This window comes from Athalia rosae, chromosome 5 (genome assembly GCF_917208135.1).
Source record: "Athalia rosae chromosome 5, iyAthRosa1.1, whole genome shotgun sequence".
NCBI classification, from domain to species: Eukaryota; Metazoa; Arthropoda; class Insecta; order Hymenoptera; family Athaliidae; genus Athalia; species Athalia rosae.
The window spans coordinates 6,482,383-6,506,891 of NC_064030.1; the positions used below are offsets into that span (position 1 = coordinate 6,482,383).

General features: G+C 41.7%; 1 protein-coding gene across 2 annotated transcripts in view; it reads left to right on the forward strand.

Annotated features, from left to right (window-relative positions):
- Window positions 1–24,509, forward strand: part of LOC105683349 (AF4/FMR2 family member lilli) — a 157,054-nt gene that overhangs the window by 3,127 nt on the left and 129,418 nt on the right. The window contains exon 1 of one of the 2 annotated variants that reach the window (XM_048655384.1): window positions 22,222–23,433. The exons of the other annotated variant lie outside the window; for it this stretch is intronic. Within the exon in view, the coding sequence (XP_048511341.1) occupies window positions 23,420–23,433 (14 nt within the window). The 5' untranslated portion in view covers window positions 22,222–23,419. Of the gene's footprint in view, window positions 1–22,221; window positions 23,434–24,509 lie in introns of those variants that run through there. 2 annotated transcript variants of the gene reach the window in all.

The following is a 24,509-nucleotide window of genomic DNA, read 5'->3' on the forward strand; positions in this document are numbered from 1 at the left end:
TCCCGAATCGCTCCAACGATTACCTCCTACCCCCTTGGCTCCTCGAGCGGAGCGTCGGAAAAATTTTCGTCGAATCAATTTTCTCGTCCAAAGACGAGAAGTCTCGTGTATCGCGGATCCCCGATGTTCGCTGTAACATTGGTAGACGTGTGTCCGATACCGCGTTGTTGTGTATCGTACGTAGAAGCTGGTTTACGACGGGAGTTCGAGCAAGAATTTAGCAATAGTAGGTCAGCATCGACTACTTTCGCGTCGATTGGCCTTTAGAGATATTTCACGAAGGAAATGAATCGAACGACCGCGCGTATGGAACGCTACGACGATAAAAACTATGGAGGTGGAATTTAGAAGAAAAAAAAAAAAAACATAATTTTCATCCATTTTCATTCGCGATTCGCTGATTTGGTTTTTTTTCTTTTCTCCCCCGATCGTCGATCGAAATCGCGATGGACGCTATCGAATCTCAGGTGGTGTGTTCGTTACGTCGCGTCACTTCTCCGTCGAATGAATAGCGTAACGCCAATCTGGGACAGGGACAAGGACGTTCGACAGAAACGTTGTGTCGCAGCTATGTGTGTTACTATATTTATGCGAAAAATCTTTTAATCCTCGTTGTATATACCTACGCGAGTTTTTTTTTTCCCTCTAATTATTGTTATTGTTATTTATTCAATATTTTATTTTTGCTTTTATTTATTTAATATTCCACGATTGTCCCAAATCGTCCTTTGCGTGTACGACGCGCGTGTGTGCGCGCGTGTCCCACTGTTTCGCTGTATATATACACTACGTTGCGTGTAGTAGTTGAATGTAAATTCAGACGATACCATGATATGTCGAAGGTTATTTTAGCCGCCTCACCCCCCCGTACACGTGTGTATCTGTATATCTCGTTGAGTTAAATCTGCAGCGGTGTGTATAAAATAATGCGCCCCGCAAAACTAGCTCGTACAAGGTCATCGTGTTATTTCGCAACTTTTTGAAATAATGCCGCGATTTATACGCGTGTGTAAACTCTCGTGTGTAGTACGTACACGTACGTGCGTGTAAGCATGCTGCTGTCTATCTATCCTATCAGCTATGTCTCTATGGTTTGTATACGCATGATCTCCACGCGCTCTATCATTACGCAAATTTCTACCACTTTTTGACCTCGCTAATATAGTTAAGGGATATTCGTGGTACGATGCCTAGCTGCATTATATACGAGTTGCTGCATCGCAGCTAGATGCGGTAAGAAAATCATCGTAATCGTCATCCCGTCTTCTCTAATCTCTCTCTCTCTCTCTCTCTTCTTCTTCTTCTTCTTTTTCTTCATCTTAGTTTTAATGCGATCCTAGCGTTTCCTATTTTACTTTACTTTATTATCTCATTATAGTTTTTTCTTACTTTTTAATGGGGAGAATATGAGACGGACTGTACATATGTATAATAACTCCATGGGAACTCGAACTCTGTGTAACGAATCTCGACACGAGTCGCGGAATCAAGATCGCGAACTCCTTTCATCGCTTTATTTCAATGTCAACTTTCTTATCACATTTCTGGTACAATTCCGTCAACTCGATGATTCGCGCGTATAATTTTCCATCAGACCTATACACGTGGAACACCTACGCTGTTTTTTATCGCCTCGATTCGGAGGGCGCAGAAAACAATCTTGTATACCCACCAACGTTGGTATCCCACTTTTCCACCCCCCTCGCCGCCATATTTGTTTACTTCGTGACCCCGTGTGACCGGCGGGTCATCCGGTCGAATGAAGCACGGTGAAAAAGACCGCTGAATTTCCCGCCCGTTGCGCCACCCTGTATATACGTTACACGATTGCTGAGCGGTACGTAGGTACACTCTTTTTTTGTGCTCTCCAATGTGTAAATTTTTGTCGAAAAAAGAGTGGCGAAAATTTTTCACGTCTCCCGATATCCACCCGGCGCGTAAATAATTGATCACACAGGCGTGTATAATTATATCCCGGGAGATTTTGTAATTTTTTGAACTTTTTTCTGTCTCCGTTTTTTTTTTTTTTTTGTTTATCGTGGCATCGCGACACTAGTTTGCATTAATGGAATCCAACGATTGCGTGTTCGATGTATCCGCCAATTGAATAACTCAACCGTTCCATAACATGGGGTATCAACGGAGCGAATGCGGGCACGTGTTTTTAGTTAGCGGTAATTTTTTCATAAAACATAACGCCGGGAGTTTTTGAAACGTCATAAGGTCCGAAAATGAGCGTAATGTGGTCGGCAGCGGCTCGTTTCGCACTATCTGGTCCCCGTCGTGTAATAACATCGGTTGTTACAGTCGTAATTCGCGCCCGCGTTGTTCCTAAGCGGATTATAATGACGCGACCATAGGTGTGTAGTATACACGTGCATACGTCGTATTTAAAAGTTTATTGTCACGGCCACTATTATCTTACAAACGCACGGGGTACGCCATTAATCATACGTCAAATATTTTCCCCCGCCCCTTCAAATATTTACGCTTCAACGCCAAACGTCAAGAATCACATTGCACCTATTACAACTATTTCGTTCGACACCGTTCGAATTGCTCGGAAAAATCAACACTCCGTCAAATTCGGTAATCAATTATTACGGCTGTAAAAAAAAAAAAAAAAAGGAGACAATAAATATGACAACGATAACAATAATGCCGCGAGCTTTTATCTCGTCAATCGTTTTTGGGTTATTATAACGTTATGTACGTACATTATACGTAGTCGGGAGGGTTGGTTAAATTTTGGGCGTGTCGATTGATTGGGGTGAAAAATACAAAAAAAAAATCAGTCTTTAGGGGGCGTGGCCGATGGAATCGAGTTTGTTAGGAGAAATAAAACGTTACATGGGATGCTGTGCACTGATTCTCGTCACATCGAAATATAACCGATGTGATATAGATTCTTGTGACATACGGTCGTTAATTTAGCAGTGTGAGGAAATCAAGGCGAAGATGCATAAAAAAGTAATTATACGTATATCCGCCGAGCTTATATAGGTGGGAGAAAATGAGCTAGCAAGAAAATAGATCATTTATATCCGCCGTAGTATTATCATCTAAATCCGAAATTCTCACGTCGAAGCGATCCTACCGAAGCATCGCCGCACATTGATTAGTCCGCGGTACTACACCGTACAGGTATACCGTATACACCTACGGCGATAAACGCCGGAATTAAACCAACCGGGGGTATACCTCGTCGGCATGCCTAATGCGCCTAATACCCCTGCCCGTGCGCTTTGATTTGATGAATTTGATCGGGAGTAACCGGCGAAGCGTGAAAAGCTCGAATCTCTTATCAATCTCTGGCATAACTGGATTACGTCGGATTTGGCAGCTCACCAACCAATTCCAGCCCTTCTTCTCCACGGCTAATGTTGTCGAGAGCCGCCGCCGCCGCTGTGCGCCGGCTACGCGCGTATACATATCTATTCGTCCGTATGGCGGTTTCGGTTGCTCGCAATGCCTAGGAGTTTTCGACTCCGAACACGTGTGTTCCCCTCTCCCTCTAATCACCGACTCTATTATACCACCTATTTGTACCAAGGTCGTTCGATCGACGCGCTTTGACGGAATAAAGTTTCTGTCGCGATTCGTCACGCGTCGATGGAAAAATATTCACGCCAACCATAAATTTGGAGAAATTTTCTCTATCCGAATGTCGCGCGAACGTGCATATGGAATGAAAATTGTACGAACGGTACGAATGATCGTGGTTAATTTCCAGTTTCTGTATACGTATACTTATGCATACGCGGCCGTTACGGAGAGCTGTGGTTGTACGTAACGCAATTATTAAACGATTTGAAAGATTCATTCCATTGTCTGCGGTGAAATTGACTTCCTACTCCATCATCAATATGGAGTATGTCCCGCACGCGTTATCGTGCTGATGAATTCGAACAAAATTCTGTACAGATATTTTACCGTCGTTTCGCGAATATTTGTGGCCTCTTTTTCTTCCGCGGCGTTGGAGTGGAATCTCTGTAATCGTAGCAGATAATCCTTTAAGAAATGAAACTTGAACGGAACCATCTTAACTGATCGGTTAAACTCGGTATTTCAGAGCAAGTATTCGGTAACTGTATCATCCGGTATATATGGACTGTGTTTACATTGCACTAATTTTGATTACAGTTACAGTTAACGGGAGCATCAATCGTGGAAGGGTTAGCGCGAGCGATTGAATTTATTTTCTATCCGGAAAATTAATTATTTTACTTTGTTTTTATTTTTCTGATCTCGCATTCCGCTCTTCTTGTAGAGCATGAGTATCGGACTCCTGCAAACCGGCATCTAGAAAATATGAAAATCGAACGACGTTTCGACCAGTTTTCGAAAATTTCCAAAAATCGAAAAATGCACGCCGAAAATGCTGGCTAATTTTCATCAGCGGGTATGTTGTTACACGTGACGGTATTTATTTTTTTTTTTTTTTCTCGTCCTCGTTGAGCAACGCGACTGCAGTGGGGCTTTGTTCCGGTGATTGTACAACTTACAAATCGTCTTTAACTTATTTAAGCCCTTGAAGTTTCGTCGGTTAATGTTTGAGACGCGGGAAAGTGTCGAGGTGACGCGCGACGGCCATTACCAGGACGTGACATTTTCCGCGTCTCTCTTATCTCCTCTACTCTTCTTCGGAGAGAAATAAGCAAAAGAAAAAAAAAAAAAATCGCCACGACGTTCGTGTATCCTTTAGTCGGCGATAGAACGGGGATTGAAAGAACAAAAAGAGAGAAAATTTGAGCTGTTCAATTTCGATAACTGCGAAAATTAAACGGCGAAACAAACCGGAGAATCAGTCGCGAAGTAAAGGAAGCACATCTCGTCTGCGCCGGTTGCAGCTACTATATGTATACATATAATACGAACGCGAATCACCTGTCTGTGTACGTAGTAGGTACACACATCTACGATATACTATACCTTACGCCGTACAATATTCCTGTCGGGTATTATTCTAGTACCGAAGCGACGACGACGACGACGACTACGACGACGAACAGCGTAGCCTGCAGCTAACACTTTCACCAACGATTTCTATTGCGCGATAGACACATCACCGTACCCCCTGTATACATGTACGATATATACGATACGTACTACATATGTACACAGGACATGTTTTACATCGATGTATTGGTATCATTATTGTACATACGTCTCTACCGTCTGTGGAACGCTCGAATATTGCGCTACGTGTTCCCCCCGCGTATTACTTACTCCTCGCGCGAGAAGATCATCGTCGTCTGCACCTGGAGTCAGTCAACTCGTTTTTATTTTCTTTTTTTTTTATTTATTCTCTTTGCTGCATAAAGTACACGCATAACATCGCGTACACCTACAGTACACCGATCGTCGATCGGCGATCGGCGACAATAAGTGTCACGCGCCCGATGTGTTTGAATCGAAAATCGACGATGATTTTTGCCGATCGAAAATCTCGCGGATTTATGAGGAGATCCGCGTAAGGATTTTTCATTTTTCTCCTTACCTCTCGAAGAGAACGTTGCTAACGGCGTCGATTAATTATACAGAGCATTCCGTATCCCGAGCGTAACGTTATCGTTCAAACGTCTTCAGAAATTTATGCTATATTGTTATACCGTACGGTATATTAATAACTACATTAGCGAAAGTGTGACGATTCTTCTTACTGCTATACAATTGTGAGTTTCCCTTTTTTTTTTTTTCTCTCTGTCTCTCTTTTTTTTTTTACTACGCCATCGGGTGGTGCAGACCCAAGTTCGGTCTCATCCAGTTTCATCGACTTTTATTTCATCTCATTTAATTTTGACGCGCACGTGCCCGGCTCCAGACTACGGTAATACGAGGAGGAGGACGACGACGATGAGGATGAGGATTGCGGATGTGGGGCGTCAGCTATATGCGTGCAGGCACATATGTGTAACACACCTATGTACTGTGTATACTGTACCTATACGACGGTCACACCCCGTGCTGATTATTTCAGCAGCTAAATTTCTGGACACTGTGGTTACCTGTCCAAATCGAGGCCTGCATACATCGAACCCGCGCGTTCGTGCAGATTTCGCATACCCCTCCCTCTGACCGATAAACCCTTTTCATCCGTCCTTAAATTTCCGAACGCTGCAGGGATCAATTTCCTAAATATGTAGAGCGCGGTATACGCGGATAAATTGAGGCGATGAAAATTTCTTTAAAACGTGGACGCGAAGAGAACGAAAATCCGTGCTATATTTTTTTTTTTTTTTTTTTAAACCTTCATTTTCTAATCTTCGAGGCATCGGAATATTCCAAGATCGTTGCACACGATGCGCCTTCCTTCCTTCAATAATATCCAAGGGCGGACGGTGTACCGGAAGTCCACACCGCGGGTCTGCCGACGTGGGCGTAAAATCCCTCCGATACGCGATACGTTGTGTAACGTACGTACGTAGGTACGTGTAGAAATTGATTTTGCAAATTACCGTCGCCGCTTCAAAACGTAATATATCGGAAATTTCGCGTCTCGTGTGACGTAGACTGCAGCAGAAATTGTTCCCGCGGCGAGTTCCGTTTGTATTTTATATACACATTTATACACGCGGTTAGTGTGTACGTGTACACGTATATACCCCATATTATATGCATCTGGCCGGTGGCCACGAAGCGGCCGGGATTGTGTGGGAAATTGCCGGATGTTGACGACCGTGAACGAGGTTATAGTCGCGGATTATCTCCTCGTTCGTTTCCTTAAAAATTATTAAATCCCTTCTCCGTGTCTGTTGCACTCGCGTGGCGATGTACACGGTCGAGCAAAAAATCACCTCGTCGCTAACGAATGGTCAAATTTATGGTACACATAGGTGTACGCGTCCTCGAAAAAAGTGCGTCATCCCGCGAGACGGAATTCGGACTGCGTGCGCGAAAATACGGAAGTTGAAATTTATTTTAACTTCGGTTCGCAGTTCGATCGACAAATCGTCTCGCGTTTGGTTGGGTCTACGAATGCAAATTTGACCTTAGTCTTGCGATTGTCTCTGTTTTATTTTCCCCTCTTTTTTCCCTTTACGTGTACACGGATCACAATTCTCCGGCTGCAGAGCGATATACGCGAGCGTGCTGCAGTTCCGTAATATTATCTTCTCGGTCCAAAAATAACACCGAATTATGCTATACGCGGATACTTTTTATTCATTTATTTGCATAAATTTTTGCGCTGCAAATTTACAACTATTTACGCGAAATCCGAAAGAGCCCGAAGTAGAAACAGTATATAATAATGATGATGACGACCATGATGATGATGATGATGATAATAATAAGCGGCACATTGCGATTCTGCATCACGCGATCCGCGATGCTTTCTCCCGAATTCCGCGATATTGCTGCTACCGCCGCCGCCGCCGTTGTATTACTACAGTAGTGTCGATCTTTTCGCTGATTTTTTAAGATCCTCCGTAACGATTACATTTGTTCATTGATATTTGATCTCCGATAAGAAAGTATTTATACTTGTAATTATTTTAAATATATGTATGGGTCATTCCACGTCGAATGGGCCACTTTTTCCAAAAATCATTGAACCGGTTAATATTACCAGGGGTGAACACATTTTTGCGAATTATTTTGAATTTCGGGTTAACAAACGGTCGAAAAAGTTTCATCGGTTTCAAAAAATGTGCGAAAGAAAATATCTATATTTTTCATCCAGCGCGAGAATTACAATGAAGTTGTACGTTATACATGTAGGCTAAATGAGCCAAATTCCAACGGTGAAAGTATTCTATGTGGCCGTTTAATTATATTTGTATATCTTACATTAATTTAATATATATATGATTAGCGGAGGAATCTTATCAAATTCAAAGTCAAACTCGTTGGAAATATTTCAAGGTTATATTTCTCACGCAGACGGTATACACATGTGTGAAACTCACCTAGTGATGAATGTATAAGTTGAGATAAAAAATATCCATACGCAAATTTGACAGAAGTACCTACCTGTTCATTATTATCGCTTTCATCGATAAAATTATACATCCGAGTACCTCGTGTGCGTGCTCAGATCGATGGAGAGAATCGATTTGGGATAATTAATTATGAAATACTCGGCGTATCGTGTATCTCCTTTTTGACAAAAAAAAAAAAAATTTTTCGATCCAATCGCTTCGATACGACATACGAGCGAGCAAGTATTAGATATTTAAGTGTCATGTATTTTCCTATCTACATTTTTACATACGGGGTGGGGCGTTACCCGTACATATGTAACGATAACGTCTACATATATAATACACCTATATCGACAAACTTCTTCGACCTGCACCTGCGAGATAGGTACCTTACACATATTTTAGCTACGACGTAAATAAGATTTGTCAGGGTGAAGTTTTGACGACCGGATTATTAATTTCATATACTCGAAGCGCGCAGCTGACGTTGATTGCAGTTGTCTATCAGTCATCGCATCGTCCTGTGTATACGTATAGATGAGGGAAGGGGGGAAAAAAAAAAAAGAAAAAATCAGCCTCTGCTGCAGGTACGAAAAAATATCGCTTTTAATATTCAGCCGGTATATTTCCGCGCCCCCGTTTTTCGCGTGGGAATAAATGAGATGAATGTACAAACCTCTGGAAAAAATGATAATACAAAAAAAAAAAAAGAAGGTATATAACGATAAATAAAATCATGTAAAAATTGCAAGAAGAACGAAGAGTGAAAGAAGAAAAATTGAAACAAAGTCACAACATTTATGCAAAACTTAGCTAAATAACTCGCCGTATCAGCGTTTATACCGTACTCGAAGGTGATGAAAAAGGGCGCGTTCGGCTGCAGTATATGTATATATGTATGAAATATGTATGTATTTACGCCCTGTGTGTGTATATATACATATACATATGTTTATATAGCCCGAGTATATAAGAAGCTGCGAACGGCGCCGCGACGCGCCGGAAGAACGGGACGTGCTTTGATAAGGCGCCGCATTGATCCAAGTTCCAACTTCCGAGTTTCCCCCTTATGCCACCCCTCGACCCACCCCCAGAACACCCTTTTTGTCTCCCCCTCCTCAGTGTGGCAGCGGCGCTGGCCGGGTTACCAGGTCTTGTTTGCCCGTATCGACCACGAGGGCAAATACTAAAGGCGTACAATACACGAACGCTAAATTACACCGGAGGAACCACTTCGAGGGATTAGATTACCTTGTGACTGGCCTTAGATTGCGTCATAAACACCACGTATACACTAAACGTGTAACGCCGCACACCGACTGAGAGCAATTATTATTTTTCATTTATTCACACTGTACGCTATCTGCACAACCGGGAATCCGAGAAGACCCGCGCGCACACCTCTTACGTTTCATTAATTAATTCACCTTTCCCTACGAGCGAGATAATCGTTTATTTATTTTTTTTTTTATTCTCCTTTTTTCATCAAATCCGGAAAATTCATCGAAAGCCGGAAAACAAAATTGTATACAAGAAGAATTCTTTTTTCGGTTTCAACCGTCTTTGACGCCGTATCTAATTACTCCGTGCGTTCTGCGCGAAGATCGGGGAGATGAGGTAGAATACACGCGGATAGAAAAAAAAAAGGGATGCTTTGAAACGGCATGCATGTGAAATGAGAGTATACGGATGACGGGGAGAGGGAGAAGAAGAAAAAAAAAAAGGCGAAGTAAGAGAAAAAAGAAGGAGGGAAAGGGCAAACGTCAAACGTCAAAGGAGAATATATCTACCTAAACATCCCCTGAAATAAGGGTCTCTCTTTAGCGATCAATAAGAAACAAGAACTGCTCCTCGTTTCTCGACTCGCCGCGGTCGTACGGTTCAGCCGGATAACCTTTATGGTTATAATTCAAACAAGAGAAAAAAAAAAAAAACGAACTTCCAGACCGATTTACTCCACCCTAAGAATTCGCGCAACGGCGGTACACGTACACACTCGTGCAAGAGAAAAAGGATTAACAATTTATCCTCGCGTCGATCGGTTGGAATTTTTGAATCGGACGGTTGATCAAATTATCTCGACAGAAAAAGGAATGCTATGTGAAATTTTCTTCATCTATGATACGTGCATGCATACATTTGCCAAACATATGCGAGTTGCGTACCTCCGAATCTTAGCGTCTGTGTCCGGACAGCGACGGTTCAATGAACCGCCACATTAAATACGGAGATAAAGTGGAGCCTCGAGAGATCGGCAAAGAATTTGATTTTTAAACGTTGCTTACGAAATCTCGCTTATCTATATTCTCCCCTCTCCATTAGTCTGTGAAAATAATTTCACCGTATTATATCTTTCGAATCAATGTTAATCAATATAGATACGAATTGAATCCCGAACACTCGTTGTCAATCGCTGTTATAAATCCCTCTTCTTTTTTTTTGTTCGTTTTGTATTTTTCATTTATGTTTCGTCGCGCACTTATCGCGAAAAGAATTACGATGGAAAGAACGAAAAGAACAAAAAATACTCGAACGAGTCAAAAAGTTAAAAAGACGTAATTTTTAATATCACGCCTCGAAAAATATATACTTTCAATACAAATGCGAGAGATTGAATAATTAATTCGTATCGTGATGAAGATCTGGCGCGATCGAATTCGCATTATATGTGCGCAGTACCTACGTACGTGGGGCTCTTCTATCTCGGTGAAATTTTTTTCTTTCCTTTTTTTTTTCGTTGCTTCTTCCTTTTTTTTTTACCACGATAAAAAATATGGTGTCCCGGGCGCATATATATTTGTCGCTGCTGCTGCTGCTGCTGCTGCTGCTGCGCCGTTGCTACTCGATGCTGATTCCAGGGTGTTGTTGTTATCATGGTAAAATAAATATTATACATATACACGTAGACGGCGTTCACTCGTTATCCACGAGGTAATTACGCGAGACCTATTGCAAATTATCGTTGCTGTCGGCTACAACGTTATCGCGCGCTTGTAAGCGAACTGCTGCTGCTGAGCCGAGGGTGGGGGGGGGGGGAGGAGGGGGGAAAACGAGAGGGGCGAATTTTGTTGCCGAGTTTTGTTGCACGAACAACTTGTTGTGTCCTCCTGACGCCTAGGACTCGACGCGGGTGGGTGTGGCTTACAATTAGCTGCAAATAGATATATATTTTTTTTGTTCTTCCCTTTTGCTCGGTCCTTTTCTTCTTTTTTTTCCCCCCCCCCCGTTTCTTCTCTCTCTTAGGTTGAAAACTAGAAAATCGAAGAAAAAACGAGGACGCAGTACGTTGCGTCTGAATAAAATATGGAACGGAGTGAAATTTGATAATTACAAATGACAAATTTTTTAATCGCAAATTTGATTTAACGCTCCTGCCGCTGTCGCCGATGCTGCTTCGGCTGATGCTTGTTCTTTTTCGGTAGGCAATATTATGCAGCGCCGGATGGAGTCCCGAGATCCGGTTGTTTCACTCATTAGGGCTCGTTACAATAATTACGCCGTACGTCAGACACTCGCACCCACAAATCTCTGCGTGTGTACCGTATCTCTGTATTCCTACTCGCGGAGCGATGCTCCCGCGGTCGCTGTATCGGAAAAACGAACCTGAAAAAAAAAAAAAAAGAAATCAATTTTCTACGTGTGTTTTAATTTCGAAAAGAAAAAAAAACCAAGTTGCGCTCTTCGCCTATTTATATTGTTATTCGATGAATTTTGCCAACGTTTTTTTTTTTTTTTTTTTTTCTCAACCGATCACAGCTCAAAGTTCTTACGTGTGAATACAGATTGAATTCCTTGATTATATAACGTTGTGGATAAACGATGGTTTCGGTGTAGTCGAGCGACATAAATTAATAACGTGTAATGAGAATAAGGTCGCGGTGCAGGCGGAGTCAGCTGGAAAGATCCGAGTCGTTGAAATTCTCGCCGATCATAACGAGAGTGACTGACACGCTCTCACTTTCCCAGACGAAAAATATATATCGCCCGTAAAGCAGCAGCAACGGCGGCTACGTACCAGCTGTTGCTACCGTTCCCCATGTTTCCATTCGATATAAATTATCGATACACGCGTATAATTCGTCGGTTAATCAATCGTTCTATATTGAAAATTGAATTGCAACAAAGCTATAGGGGGTGAAATTTTTATTGCCGCATGTTTATCCGCACGTGGCGTGCGTTACCTATGTACTATGTACGCGCGTGCACGTGTGTTTGTACGCGTTTTTGAAATCTCCATTTTTTTTTTTTCTTTATTTTGTTTTATTTCCACGCCGTTGATTAAATATTTTTGCTCTCCACGTTTCGTGCACAGGTGTGTACGGAGATCGAACCGTCGTTCAGATCGCGAATCGTCGGAACGATCGGTTGCTTTCGGGCGTTCATAATTTTTGTCAGCTGAATTCCGCAACCCAAGTTGATATTTCGTCAAATTTCCGTTCCGCTAAATAGAATCGATTCTAATTCACAACTTTGACGGAACCGCGAGGAAGTGGAGGAGAAGGGGGGGGGGGGGGATAGGGAGGTCAGCTTAGAAATTGGAAGATGAAACGGAACGAAGTTTTTTTTTTTTTTTTTTTTTATTTATAAAATTAAATTCGAGGTATAAATAATGATATACCGGTTATCGCCGTTATGGTGAATTAGAAACCTCGACTTTATTTTTATTTTTTAATTTTTTTTTCTTTGTTCAACCGCGTTCACCGCACACGCTTGACTTTTTCTATTAGAAAGGGATAAGAAGGCATTAGTGTGTCGTATTTAATATTCCATTTTACGTATGAATTTTAATAGCCATTTTATTCTTGATTTGATTAATTAGAATCTTAAATTTGATTATATTTACTTTATTCATCATTTTTTTTTGTAAGTATACGAACATGAGGTCAGTATTGGCGGTTGATCTTCTTATCATTATCGAATATACTGACGTTAAACGTTAAATGATCATGTCCCAATGAGAAAGTGACCACGTTAATTACGGGTATATATCGACGATGTATTAGATGCCATAGTAACGCTAATGATGTATGGATATTATTAGACATCTAAATTTACCTTATTTTTTCACTTTACTATATTATGTAATAACACCGTATGAACAAGTCACGGTTATCGCATATCTACATTTGTCTTCTTTTCATCTTTTTCTTTTCTCTCTTCTTCTCCTCTAAGTTATTTTGCTAGAGCTGCACGTTTGCAGATCTTTGAATTTATTTTGTCACACCTGTACGAGGAGACGTCCACTCGTCATTTGATATGCCTCATATATCTCGATTGAAATTTTATTCCTCTAATAATTTTCACTCTACTTTTTCTGTTGGAATATGTGCAGTACTCTTTCGAATTTGCGCGATTCTATTCTTCGCCATCTTTGGTTTTTTAAATGTCATACGAACATTCAAATTTCATCAGCTGTATAAAATTACGTATATTATTTACCTGTTCCGCGTTTGCGAATGCAGAGAAAAAAAAATCATAGATAAGAGTCACGTCGAAAAACCGTGAGAATCTGTGCAGAAATTTATAGATTTATGTCTTATCTCTTTCTCTTCTTAGCTATTTTATTTTTTTCTATTTTCTCCTAACAACCTCTTGATTGAGAGCGCTCAGTCGGTAAGAGTTGCGCGTGCTGCAATTTCAAACTTTCCGCACACCGTTGTGCAATGTAACGATGAAGGGATTGACTCGCACAGGTAGATGGCGGGAGACGTTGATCTTCACCTGCATTTAGATACCCTATCACTCGCCTCCCAGACGCGAAGAGACAGCCGTCTGAATAATGTACAGATATACCTGTATATTTTACAACGTTGACACACGCGGATACACACCTATACAAAGTACTTTACAATCCGAGCAGATAGTTCCGTGTATTTACAATGGAATTATTACGCTGAATTAGGCAAATCACAGAGCGAGGGGATAATCGAGCTTCCATTCACCTGAGAGGGTCAAAATGTAGCTTCCAAGCGAAGATTGTTTTGTGTCACGAAATTAGGATCTCCATATATTTCGTAGCCTCGAGGCTCTGACACGGCAGATTATTTTTATTCCGCATGTTTTTCCGTTACTAACCACTCCGAGTTCTCGATCGTCAAAGTTTTTTGGATTCTAGATGTTTGGTTTTTGGCCTAATTACGGTTCACCTGCACACACAATTTCATTAACGCGTTACAGAGTAGAAGATATACGTGCGCCGCGTGTATCCCGAGATGTTCCGCGCGCGTTTCGTTTACCTACGTGTGAATTACATCGTTGACCTCGATTTTTTTATTTTTTTTTATTTTTTTTATTCTCTTCTTGGGTTTCTGCTTCATTTTCTCATTCCACGTAATTATTATATACCTGAGCGACGTTCGTTATTTGTCGAATCAATATTATCTCAGTCAAGGTCGGAGAAATTGAAGAAAGAAAGATATTTCAGGTGAAAAAAAGATCTCGGATTATTCCAATTTTTACGTCCAAATTTACATTTCTTCGAGACAAATCTTACCGTTCTAAAAAGTTCGTGACCAATCGAAACTTGGAATGCGAGATGAAAACTCGAAATTCGAAATGAGCGCGTACCGATTGGTGCCGTTGGATTTTATCTGTAGGATTGATTGAGTCATCGCCAATTTTTCGCTTTTTGGAACGGAAAAATTGAGGTATCTCGACGAGAAAAATTCGTAGCTCAATTTACTCAACGGATTCGTGTTCCTGAGGTCAAAATACGTAAGAAAAGTGCCATACGATCAATTTTTTAAAATAAAAATTTTTGGCCAAAATTTGAAAATTTTCCAAGGGGTACCCCTTGGAGTTTTTTCGATTTTGGGGTCGAAAATCAACAATTTTTTTAATCGGGGTTTTTATGATGTTCTTATGTATTTCGATCCCAGGAATCCGAATCTCAAAGCCAAATCGATCTATCTATAAAATTGATTGAGTTATGGTCAATTGTTTGCTTTTCGAAGCAGAAAAATTGAGATATCTCGATGATAAAAATTCGTAGATTGGTCAAAAAAGACTCTTAACGCGCGCGTGAAACGTGATGACATAAAATTGAGAAAAAGTTGCGGATCACCAATTCAGACGACGAACGAAACCAAAAGCGTGCAACGCTAGTTACAGATGGAAATCAAAAAAAAATTCGATCCGTGGTTATATCGAGATCTCGAATCTGCACCTGCATCCACTTCAATCGCGCTTTTCATTCTCATCTCTCCTCTCATTCACTTTTCCCCCCCGTAGAGAAAGCGATCCTCGTGCACATCGCGATACATCTGATGCGAATTAACGGCGCTCGTACAGTACCCACACGGGTATATAATTATTCGTTGGATCAGAGTTTTAGCGAAACCGGCTCACCCGCAGCAAATGGCCTCGCGCTTCGCTTGCACGCGGCGCGTCTTGTAACGAAACTCAGGCTCTCCTATTGATTTCCTGGGCAACGATATTAGGATTCCCTGTCGCCGTACACCACCGGGGTTGGGGTTCGAGTCGGGGCTGGGGCAGGTCCTCTCGCTCCAGCTCCCGTGTCGGACACCCTCCTCGAGAGGAAACGCGTTCAGCGCCAGTCACCCGACCGGAAGAAGCTTTTCCACGCGCCCTTCTTCGCTCCGCTCCCGATCCGGCCTCCGCCGGTTGCACCCCGTGCAGCTATGCCCACATCCGCGCACACCGCTCCGGAGCGGATAGAGAGAGTAAGAGGAGGATAAAAATTCGACGCGTAGTCTCGTCTGCCGATGTCCGTCTCGACGAAAATCGTCGTTGCGGTCGAGGCGAAATATTTAGAGAACTGTTTCAAAACACTAGAAACGAAAAGCGCGTAAGGGAGGAGAGAAAAAAAAAAAAAGTAGCGCCTGGATTATACGGAGGCGGATAACGACGCGACGGGATATTACGTGTCCCCGTGTAACGGCTTCAGGGTTAACAATTTAATATCCCTTCGTCATGATGTCCGAGAATATTACAGCTTAGGCCGTTGGTGGCCCGTAGGACTGTAAAGGCGACTATAAAGGCAATGGAGCTCGATATACACAGTTGGCAGGAGTTTCCCGCGACGGTAACAATGCCGGTGGTTCTCTTTCTCTGTACTCCCTCTTTCTGACGATCGCGCAGGTGTTTTCTATGGACCCCCAAGCTCCGCTCTGATTGCACCATGGGATAAACGCTGCATAGGTTTGCATTACTTGCAAACAGCAAAATACAGAAGGCGAAAGTGTTTATTTTTTTTCTTACGATTACAAAATTTTCCTTCAAGACGCGCAAATTTCGATATCGTATTGAAAATGTTCTCCTATTTTTGTCGTTGCTGTTATCTTCAATTTTCTTTTTTTCTGGTACCCGAATTTTTTCAATTTTCACGTTCGCCGCATCATTCGGCTTCTCGTTGAATTTTATTCCTTCGATTAAACGGCCTGTCGTACAGCCGCGCCGCAAAAGATGCTAACGAGAATTGCAAAGAATCTCGTATACTACGTGCCGTTCTACTATCTTACGATGCATTATTGTATTTACGCAGTTATTATTACACCTGCCTAACCGATGTTTAGTTCATACTTGTGAGAATGATTTACTCACTTTACTGTATATTGTCTACGTGTATGTACGATATATATGTACACGTACTTACGGTATAGTACGTCGCACTTTCTAGGTTCGCACGCAATACCTGTTATTATACGTTTAATACTTTTATTACCATATGTGAGTACATATATGTGTACATACCTATGCAAGTTATTCCATTGCATTTTTTTTTCTTCGTCTTCTTTTCGAGCAAAATTTTCGACTCGCGTTCACGACACACGAGACTTCGACGAAATTTTTTCACCGTCAATTGATGAATACGTAACTATGCGATTGAAAATAATTTTTCATAATCGTCTGACGTGTTTTTTTTTTCTTCTGAATTAAAGGCGAGACAGACACGCAATCCGATGTTGCTGTTAATTATCATTATGCTATATACGATTCGTGTGCGGATAAAATAATTGGCACAATTAATTCGAGAAAGAGGTGGGGGGGTGGGGAGGAAAAAATGCAAAGGTAAGGGGATCAGGATCATCGCGCGTGTATGTTTTGTGAATTTTGATAAGTTATGCGCACGTATAATTCGATCGCCTAGCTTCCGTTGCTCGAAAATTATTGGAGCGAGAAGCCGCGTACGCGCGTTCGCGTGGTGTAGGTAAATCGTTATCATGATCATTATTTTTTACAAGGTTCACACGCAAAAGTGGCTCGAAAAAGTCCACTGACCCCCCTCGTGTACAGTTTTCGATATCCTATTGTACATGTATACCTATGTAGTATTCATATATGTACTGTTTTCACTTTCGAAGTGCAGTTCTGTACGCTACCTTTTGCGGTTTTTAATTCTTCTTTTCCAACCCCGGCCCCGGTTTCTCTCTCCGTCTCTTTGACGGTGTCGGCGCAAAAATAGATCAATGAATTAACGAATTCATATGCGTCGAGGATGATAGCGATTATTCATCTGAAATTTATTCGTTGATTATCCTTTGAACCGAGCAATTTAACATTATTCAATTATTAATAAGGCCGTTCGTTAGTTCATAGCCTATTTTTTCTTTGATCTTTTTCCTTCTTTTCACGTGGAATTAACAGGTGGTTCGAACTGATCGTATCCGTAGGGCGAATAGAACGTTATTCGAAACGTCTCTTATAGTCTTACCCTGTTCTTAACGAATATAACGATCGGGTGTCGATGAGAAAAAAATTATACTGGAAAACAGAATAATGGCGACGATTTTGCCCACGGAATTTTAATATCTAATTTCGTCGACGATCAATGAAATTCGGTACATAGACCGACGTGGAGAAAGTTTTTAATAATTCTCAATGAAATAAGTAAGTAAAATAAAGTACAGTCGTTCATGTGCGCGCTCTCCAGTTTTTGGAATTTTTCTAGATCGACGGAAACCGAAAAACGTTCAGACCGTAATAACATTCGTGTTGCAGGGGATTTTTATTTATACTTCTCATCGTTTCATATTTCGCGAATAAATTTCATTCAACTGACGATCGTATTCCAGAGCGAATGGAATTGTAATTTCACTTCACCCGCGTCCGGGCACTACATCAGCGCAGGTATGTGTGTATGAAAGGTGAAAATGAGCGCGTCACAGCAGGTAATTAAAGCGATTATATTTTCATTCTGATACGCATCGCGGTAAACTCAATTCAATTAGCTTAACCGTGTAATAATCTGGTACAGCGAACGTCATAGACCGTCGCTAATCCGGTGCGCCGCCGAAATAGCGGTCGAAAAATGAAAAATCAAAAAATCGACTCTTCGCACGCGACGCCGAATCGCATTCGCGTACAGCCGTAAATTAACCATTTCTCGTTTAATTGCGAGCGAATGCGTCGTGCGAGCGAATTTTCATCCAGCCCCCGTGCGTCCGTTCGACGATATTTCAGTCGGTCCGTTCGTAGGGTGAAAATTCCATCTTCTTGGTCGATTGATCGAACGGTGCGAGGCTGTGAAACGACAGTCGGAAGTACGTCACGGTATCTTGAGCAACAAGTTCTCGCCGACGATAACGGGCTTCACCGTTTTGTTCTTCTCCGCTATTCCGTTTCCTCTTCCTCATTCACTTCCGTCTTCTCGGTCTTCTCCTCCTCCTCCTCCTCCTCCTCTTCCTCCTCCTCCCCTTCTCATTCTCTCCCCCTCCCAGCTGGTTCGTTCGAACGGTTGGTTCGTGACGTCACGGGTGACGCTCGCCTTCCCTCTATTCCGACCAGATGCGGAGGCCTACGCTCTCCTCTCTCGCTCTCTCTCTCCTTCTCTCTCTCTCTCTCCTTTTTTCGCGCGTTCTTGCAAACGTCACGCGTGCGCACGCATGCATCCATGTCGTCGAACTGTGACGTAATTGAACTCCCACTGTTTTCATACCTACCTATCTACCTATCTACCTACCTACCTACCTACCCACCTACCTACCTACCTTCGCCAACCTAACTTCGTATCTGCCCACTTTACAAAAATGGAGGGACTACGTCATACAGTCGATGACGTAGCCCGACGGAACTCGCGTAGGTCGATGACGACGCTCGATCCGTTTCGAGGTAGGGGTAAAACGGAGTCAAAGATGAACTCGACAGTGCCAAATTACGTGAGGTAGGGTGCCAGGTGTTTCTATTGTTTCGCGACGACCATTTTACGAGGGACCCCAACCCTGTAGGGGTGCTTATTGAAATTTCTGTTGGTTAAATTCAAATTACCGTGAATTAGGGTGAATTAGGTTTTCTAATTTCGAAATTCTGGCGAGTTGTTTTTAAATATTTTCCTTTTTCTTTTTTTTATTCTCTTCTATTTCGGAGGAGTGAATTTTTTCGCTATCTCGAAATTGATAGGCCTAGTAATAAATTATCTTCCAACTTCGTTGAAAGTTTTTCTTCGCTCGGTTCGACATTTTTGTTAGTTGTAACTATTGACTTTTCGCTCGATATAAACTTTGCGATGGCTTCTAATAATTGAAACAAATTTACTTGTACACATTATTCCTGATACGGTCTTAAAGATCGGTAATAAAAATGTGTTTGAAAAAAAATACAAAAATAAACGGAGATTTGGTACCTGAACAACGAAACTTGTTAATTATTCAGGTATTACGATTATCATCGCGTTAACTTCTCACTCCACGTGTAAAAGAAAAAATTGCACGTACGGTAATCGTATGAAATATGAGTTATCGTTTTATGGAATTCGGGATAACCAATAACTGCCTGATTGACGATTTTCATTTCGCTGACTAACTGTAATTCATCGATGAATTATTTTCTTTTCTTTCTCATTCAATTAATTCTTTCGTAGAGTATAACTTAATCGATTTAAATAAATTCAAAAAACAAATCGATCAATCTGATGAAACTCATCGTTTCCTCTCTCATCTACACCATGTATTGCTCATCTTCTCTGCGTTATACAACAGCGAATTTCATCATCGACTCTGTACCGAAAAGATCTGCCATTAATTAATAAAAATAATGACGATCATTACAAATACCTCGAATGCATGTAAAATCTATACACACCGCTCGTTATTCGAATAGATGCCGGTTAAGAAACGTATACCATATGCATATAAAACACACGACTGGGTTAAAATTTCGACGTGTGCAAGCGAAAGAAAAAAAGAAAGATATAAAAAAAAAAGTAGTACAGTACAGCGTAGTAATGGGGGTATATTGTCAGAGGAGAACGGGGCTCCCGCTCGGACCGTGGCTAAATATTGAGCGGTTCTGTCAGCGTGTGGACGAGACACGTGCAAGCGGTGAGCCTCCGGCGGACATTCACCATCCGACCGAACAACCACCACCACCACCACCACACCGAACCACCTATACTCCACTATATCGGACGGAACACGTGTGTGTCCGACTGTACTCGACCTCTCTAACTCGGACTCGGTATTATTCCCCTTTTCAAACCCAATAAATTAACGAAATAAACCCTCCAATTTTATACAACGATCTTCACGAGGACGAACCACCCACCCCGCCGTCTACAACGCTACGTCTCATGCGCTCCGAAATTTTGGCCAACGATTCTACGTCGGATTCGATCGCGCTTGTGCGTGCGCTTTTTCGATATCAAAAATGTATATATGCGATACTTTGATCGTTCTCAATTTTCGAAATTCCGTTTTCGCCGGATCTCCTCGCGATTTGGAGGAAGATCGGGAAAGGACCCGGTTGTAAAGTATGACGGGGAACAATGGGCACGAAACTATAGCGTCGCGAGGAAAATGGAAGAAAGTTGGCGGGTAACGGTTATATACGCTGTATAATAATACGCGAAAGGCGAAACCTCTAAAAATACAACCGACAACTGCCATAGAGCGACAAACTCGTAGCCTTTTCTTCGCGCGATGCAGCAGCAGCAGCAGCAGATACTGTGACTCTGCTGCAGCGAGCAGCATTGCGGTCTCCACCGTACAAAGTCGTTGCCAACAAACAAACGGATTGTGATAATTATGCGCTAATGGTGTCAGTCTGCAGTTGAAAGCTAGTGGAAACGTCTTGGTGCAAGGCTGGGATGACGGATGAAGGGGCCCAGGGACGAAGGGGGGGGCTGTACTGACTTTCGTATACATATAGTTAATTGCGGTAAACAAAAATACATAACATCAAAGGGTATATACCGTGTAATAATTGCGATTGTTTTGTAAAAACGGTTACGCAATTCATGCCGTTATATACCTAGTATATTTCGTGACAGAAGGAATCTTTCTTTTTTTTTCATTTAATTTCCACGAGACTGTATAATATCCGCAAATTACGAAATCGTTGGAAATTTATATTTTTTTCTCTCGCGATTATTTTGATTCATTTTCTCCAAAAATCAGTTGATGATAAATCATCTGTATCTCGGTTTATACATGTGCGTGTAACGCGTGTGTGTATAACGTTTAATTTATTAGCTCGATTACAAGAGTTTGATTACTGTTTGAAAATACGTAAAACTTTAATCGCGCCTTTGAGAACAAGAAAAAAATAATTCCAAAAAATGCAACAAAAAAAAAAATAAATAAATAATGAATTAATAAATAAATTGGTAATGAAAAAAGTACGGAGATAAAAATTCCACGGATTTCAACCGCGTGCAGTATGTGTCACGACGATGACTGTATAACATGATGCGAATGACTGAAATTATTACGAGTCGCGTTCTTTATTATATACTCAATTCAACTAGAGGCCCCCTAGAGTGTTCGACCCTGAGTCACAGCGCAATATTTATCAAGCCATTCATGTCACATCTCGTTGGCAAAGGGATGAAATTTTTGGGATAGAAATCTTGCGGACAATAACTCTACATACAGCTAATAAAAAAAGAAAATAGTCAAAAATGACGTTGTATCGAATTTTAACTGCTCGATAAATTTATCGACTAAGGAATCAAATCAATAAATAGACATCGTCTTTGGAGTGATTTAAGCATTTGTAAAATTCATGAATTCCTAGGAGGTTTGTGGGAATATTTTGCGTGGTGATACGATTTAAATTCGTTGGTTGGGTCGTTGGCTTTGCGGAAGGGAAGGGGTAGGGAGGAGGTGGTAGTCGGAGCTTAGGTTCCTCACTTCCACCTTAGTTGTGTTCTTGTTGTTGTTCCTGTAATGCATAAGAAGAGACGACTCGTTTTCTCCCTGTGTTTTGTGCGTATAGCGTCGTATCGAGGAATCGCGCCTCGCGTTGTTTAGTTCTTTAAGTTGTCCGTCAGGGTTCGCTCGCAGTGCTTCGGGCAGCAGCCGACGCCTCCCCCTTTTCTTTCACCAGTACGGCGATCACAATATGGCTTCCGCCACCGCCAGCAAGTGAGAGTCAAAGTGACATAAAATGGAGGAATCTCTCAACGTTTACGATAAAATCAACGGTGTTTCAATCGATTAGAACGAACCCGCTAATCCGATGGATATTGTGCCGATAATATTTATTCTGATTACTATCATCATGCAAGAGATTAATAACTCGATCGGATCATTCCTGACAGATTCACTGCGCGATCGCGAGCCTTAAAACAAAAGCGCAACGGGTATATGTATGTGGACAACCAGCTATACCTGACATCTCATTTTATTAACTACGATATCATATTTGCCCTTTTATTTTACACCGTAATTTGGTTAATTTTTTTTTTTTTATTATTATTTGCTTTTCAACTCTAATAATATCATCCGCTGAATCAACTCGCGTCGCCGTTTCTCCGTTATAAATACATACAACAAACGTTCATTGTCAGTGGTGGTTTTTGAAAATAATAATAGGAAATATAAAAAATCGAATCGAATACTTGAATCAATTGCTAAATTTGATACAACAAAAACGGTGGTGGTTTTTAAAGAAGAATTGGAGAAAAAAAAAAAACCACGACGAACAGTAGACAATATTTATTTATTTATTTTATAATTGTGCTCCTGTTTCCTGTACGACAATCGATCAACGGCATTCACCAACGATAAGCTTCGTCCAACAAATACGAAACGAAGAAACAGTGCGTGTATTTTTTTTTTTTACTTTAATTTAATTTTTTTTTTTCTGAAATTTTATTCAAATTTATTTATAAACATTTCAAATTTTACCCATAAATTATCGTGTACATCTCCTACGGTGCGGGGCGAGTGAACGTAAATAGAGAACATGACTAGTTGAGGAAAACGAAGGAAAAAAAATCCAACGGACGAGCGGTACGAAGACGAAGACGAAAGCAACGGGGCGACGTCCGGTACAGTTCATTTGGGAAATCCTCGATATCAGTGCGGTAGATTTTTCAATAAAACCGAAGGACATTAAAACATTCTCCGTAATATCCTCGGGCATCGGATGATGAACTGATTAATTAGCGTCATGAGAGAATCCTCCGACGTTCTACTTGACACGTGACATCGTTGTTCGAAGCTCTGGAGACACGCGCTGCTGCTCCTCCTGCCCCTGCTGCTGCTGCTCCTGCCGCTGCTCCTGCTCCTGGTGCCCGCGAGCGGTTAAGCGCCATGAAAAAACCGCGGTGAGTTTGCAACAAAACCCAAGAGTGTAAAAACTTTGGAAAAATTATCAATTCGTACCTCTCGCGTTCGTAACGTCGTGCCAATTTCCACGTCACTACTACAGAGTCGATGGGAGAGACGAAACGCTGTGCCGATTTTCTTCTTCGATATCGCAGGCACGAATCTGATACTTCTCACCAGTTTCTGTTGTTTCTCTCACTTTTTTCTGGCACTCGAGTCTCTCGAGCGAGATGAATTTCTCGAGGAGTCAGTCGGTGAGACTCGGTTTCGGTTTGTTTATTTATTTATTTATTCCGTTCACCCCGGTCGTCTATGGAGATTTTTGGGCAATTCACGTCGACGGATTCGGTAATCGGTCACGTGACTTTGTCCCACGGTTGACGATGAGATGCGCGAAATAAGTAGTGCGGGATAAGATTGGATCGGAGAAGGAGGAGGAGGAGGTTGGAATTTCGTTCTACTACCACCGAGAACGTTTCTAAATATATCCTTACTCTCGTACACAACTATTCTACGTGGGTACTTACACGAGTATTTTTTAAACCAACGTAAGAAAAGGAGGAAGAATTTGCGGCGGTTTGTCTCTCCGTGCACACCCACACTCTAACGTCCATCCTGTTTCTAGGCTCTTTTTCTATTCGCATGACTCCGACCAGTTTTATCTCGTTTCAATCCAGGCGTAATACGTGCGCTTCGGTTGACCACCTTCCCGCATTTTCGAACCTGCGCGCCGACTTTACTTCGGAACGAAATTTTTAGCAAAAATAATATGTTGATTGAAAAAAGAAAATCGACTAGACACAATTTGTCGCATCGTCTTCCCTGTAGTCTCTCTCAGGTTTCTTTGTCGCAATTTTCACGGAAATTCGTGCAGTCTGATATCGTTTTTACAATTTTTTTTTCCTCTTGCGATTATCGATCGCTGCCAGAGTAGCCGGTAGTCGGTAGTCGCTGGTTCAGGGATATCTCGTCGTAGTCGACGTTATTATACGTTGTGTATCAAACGCACGTGTATATGTGTGTGTGTGTACGTATCGTCTATACAGCGTTGTTACAATCAACGATCGAGCTTATG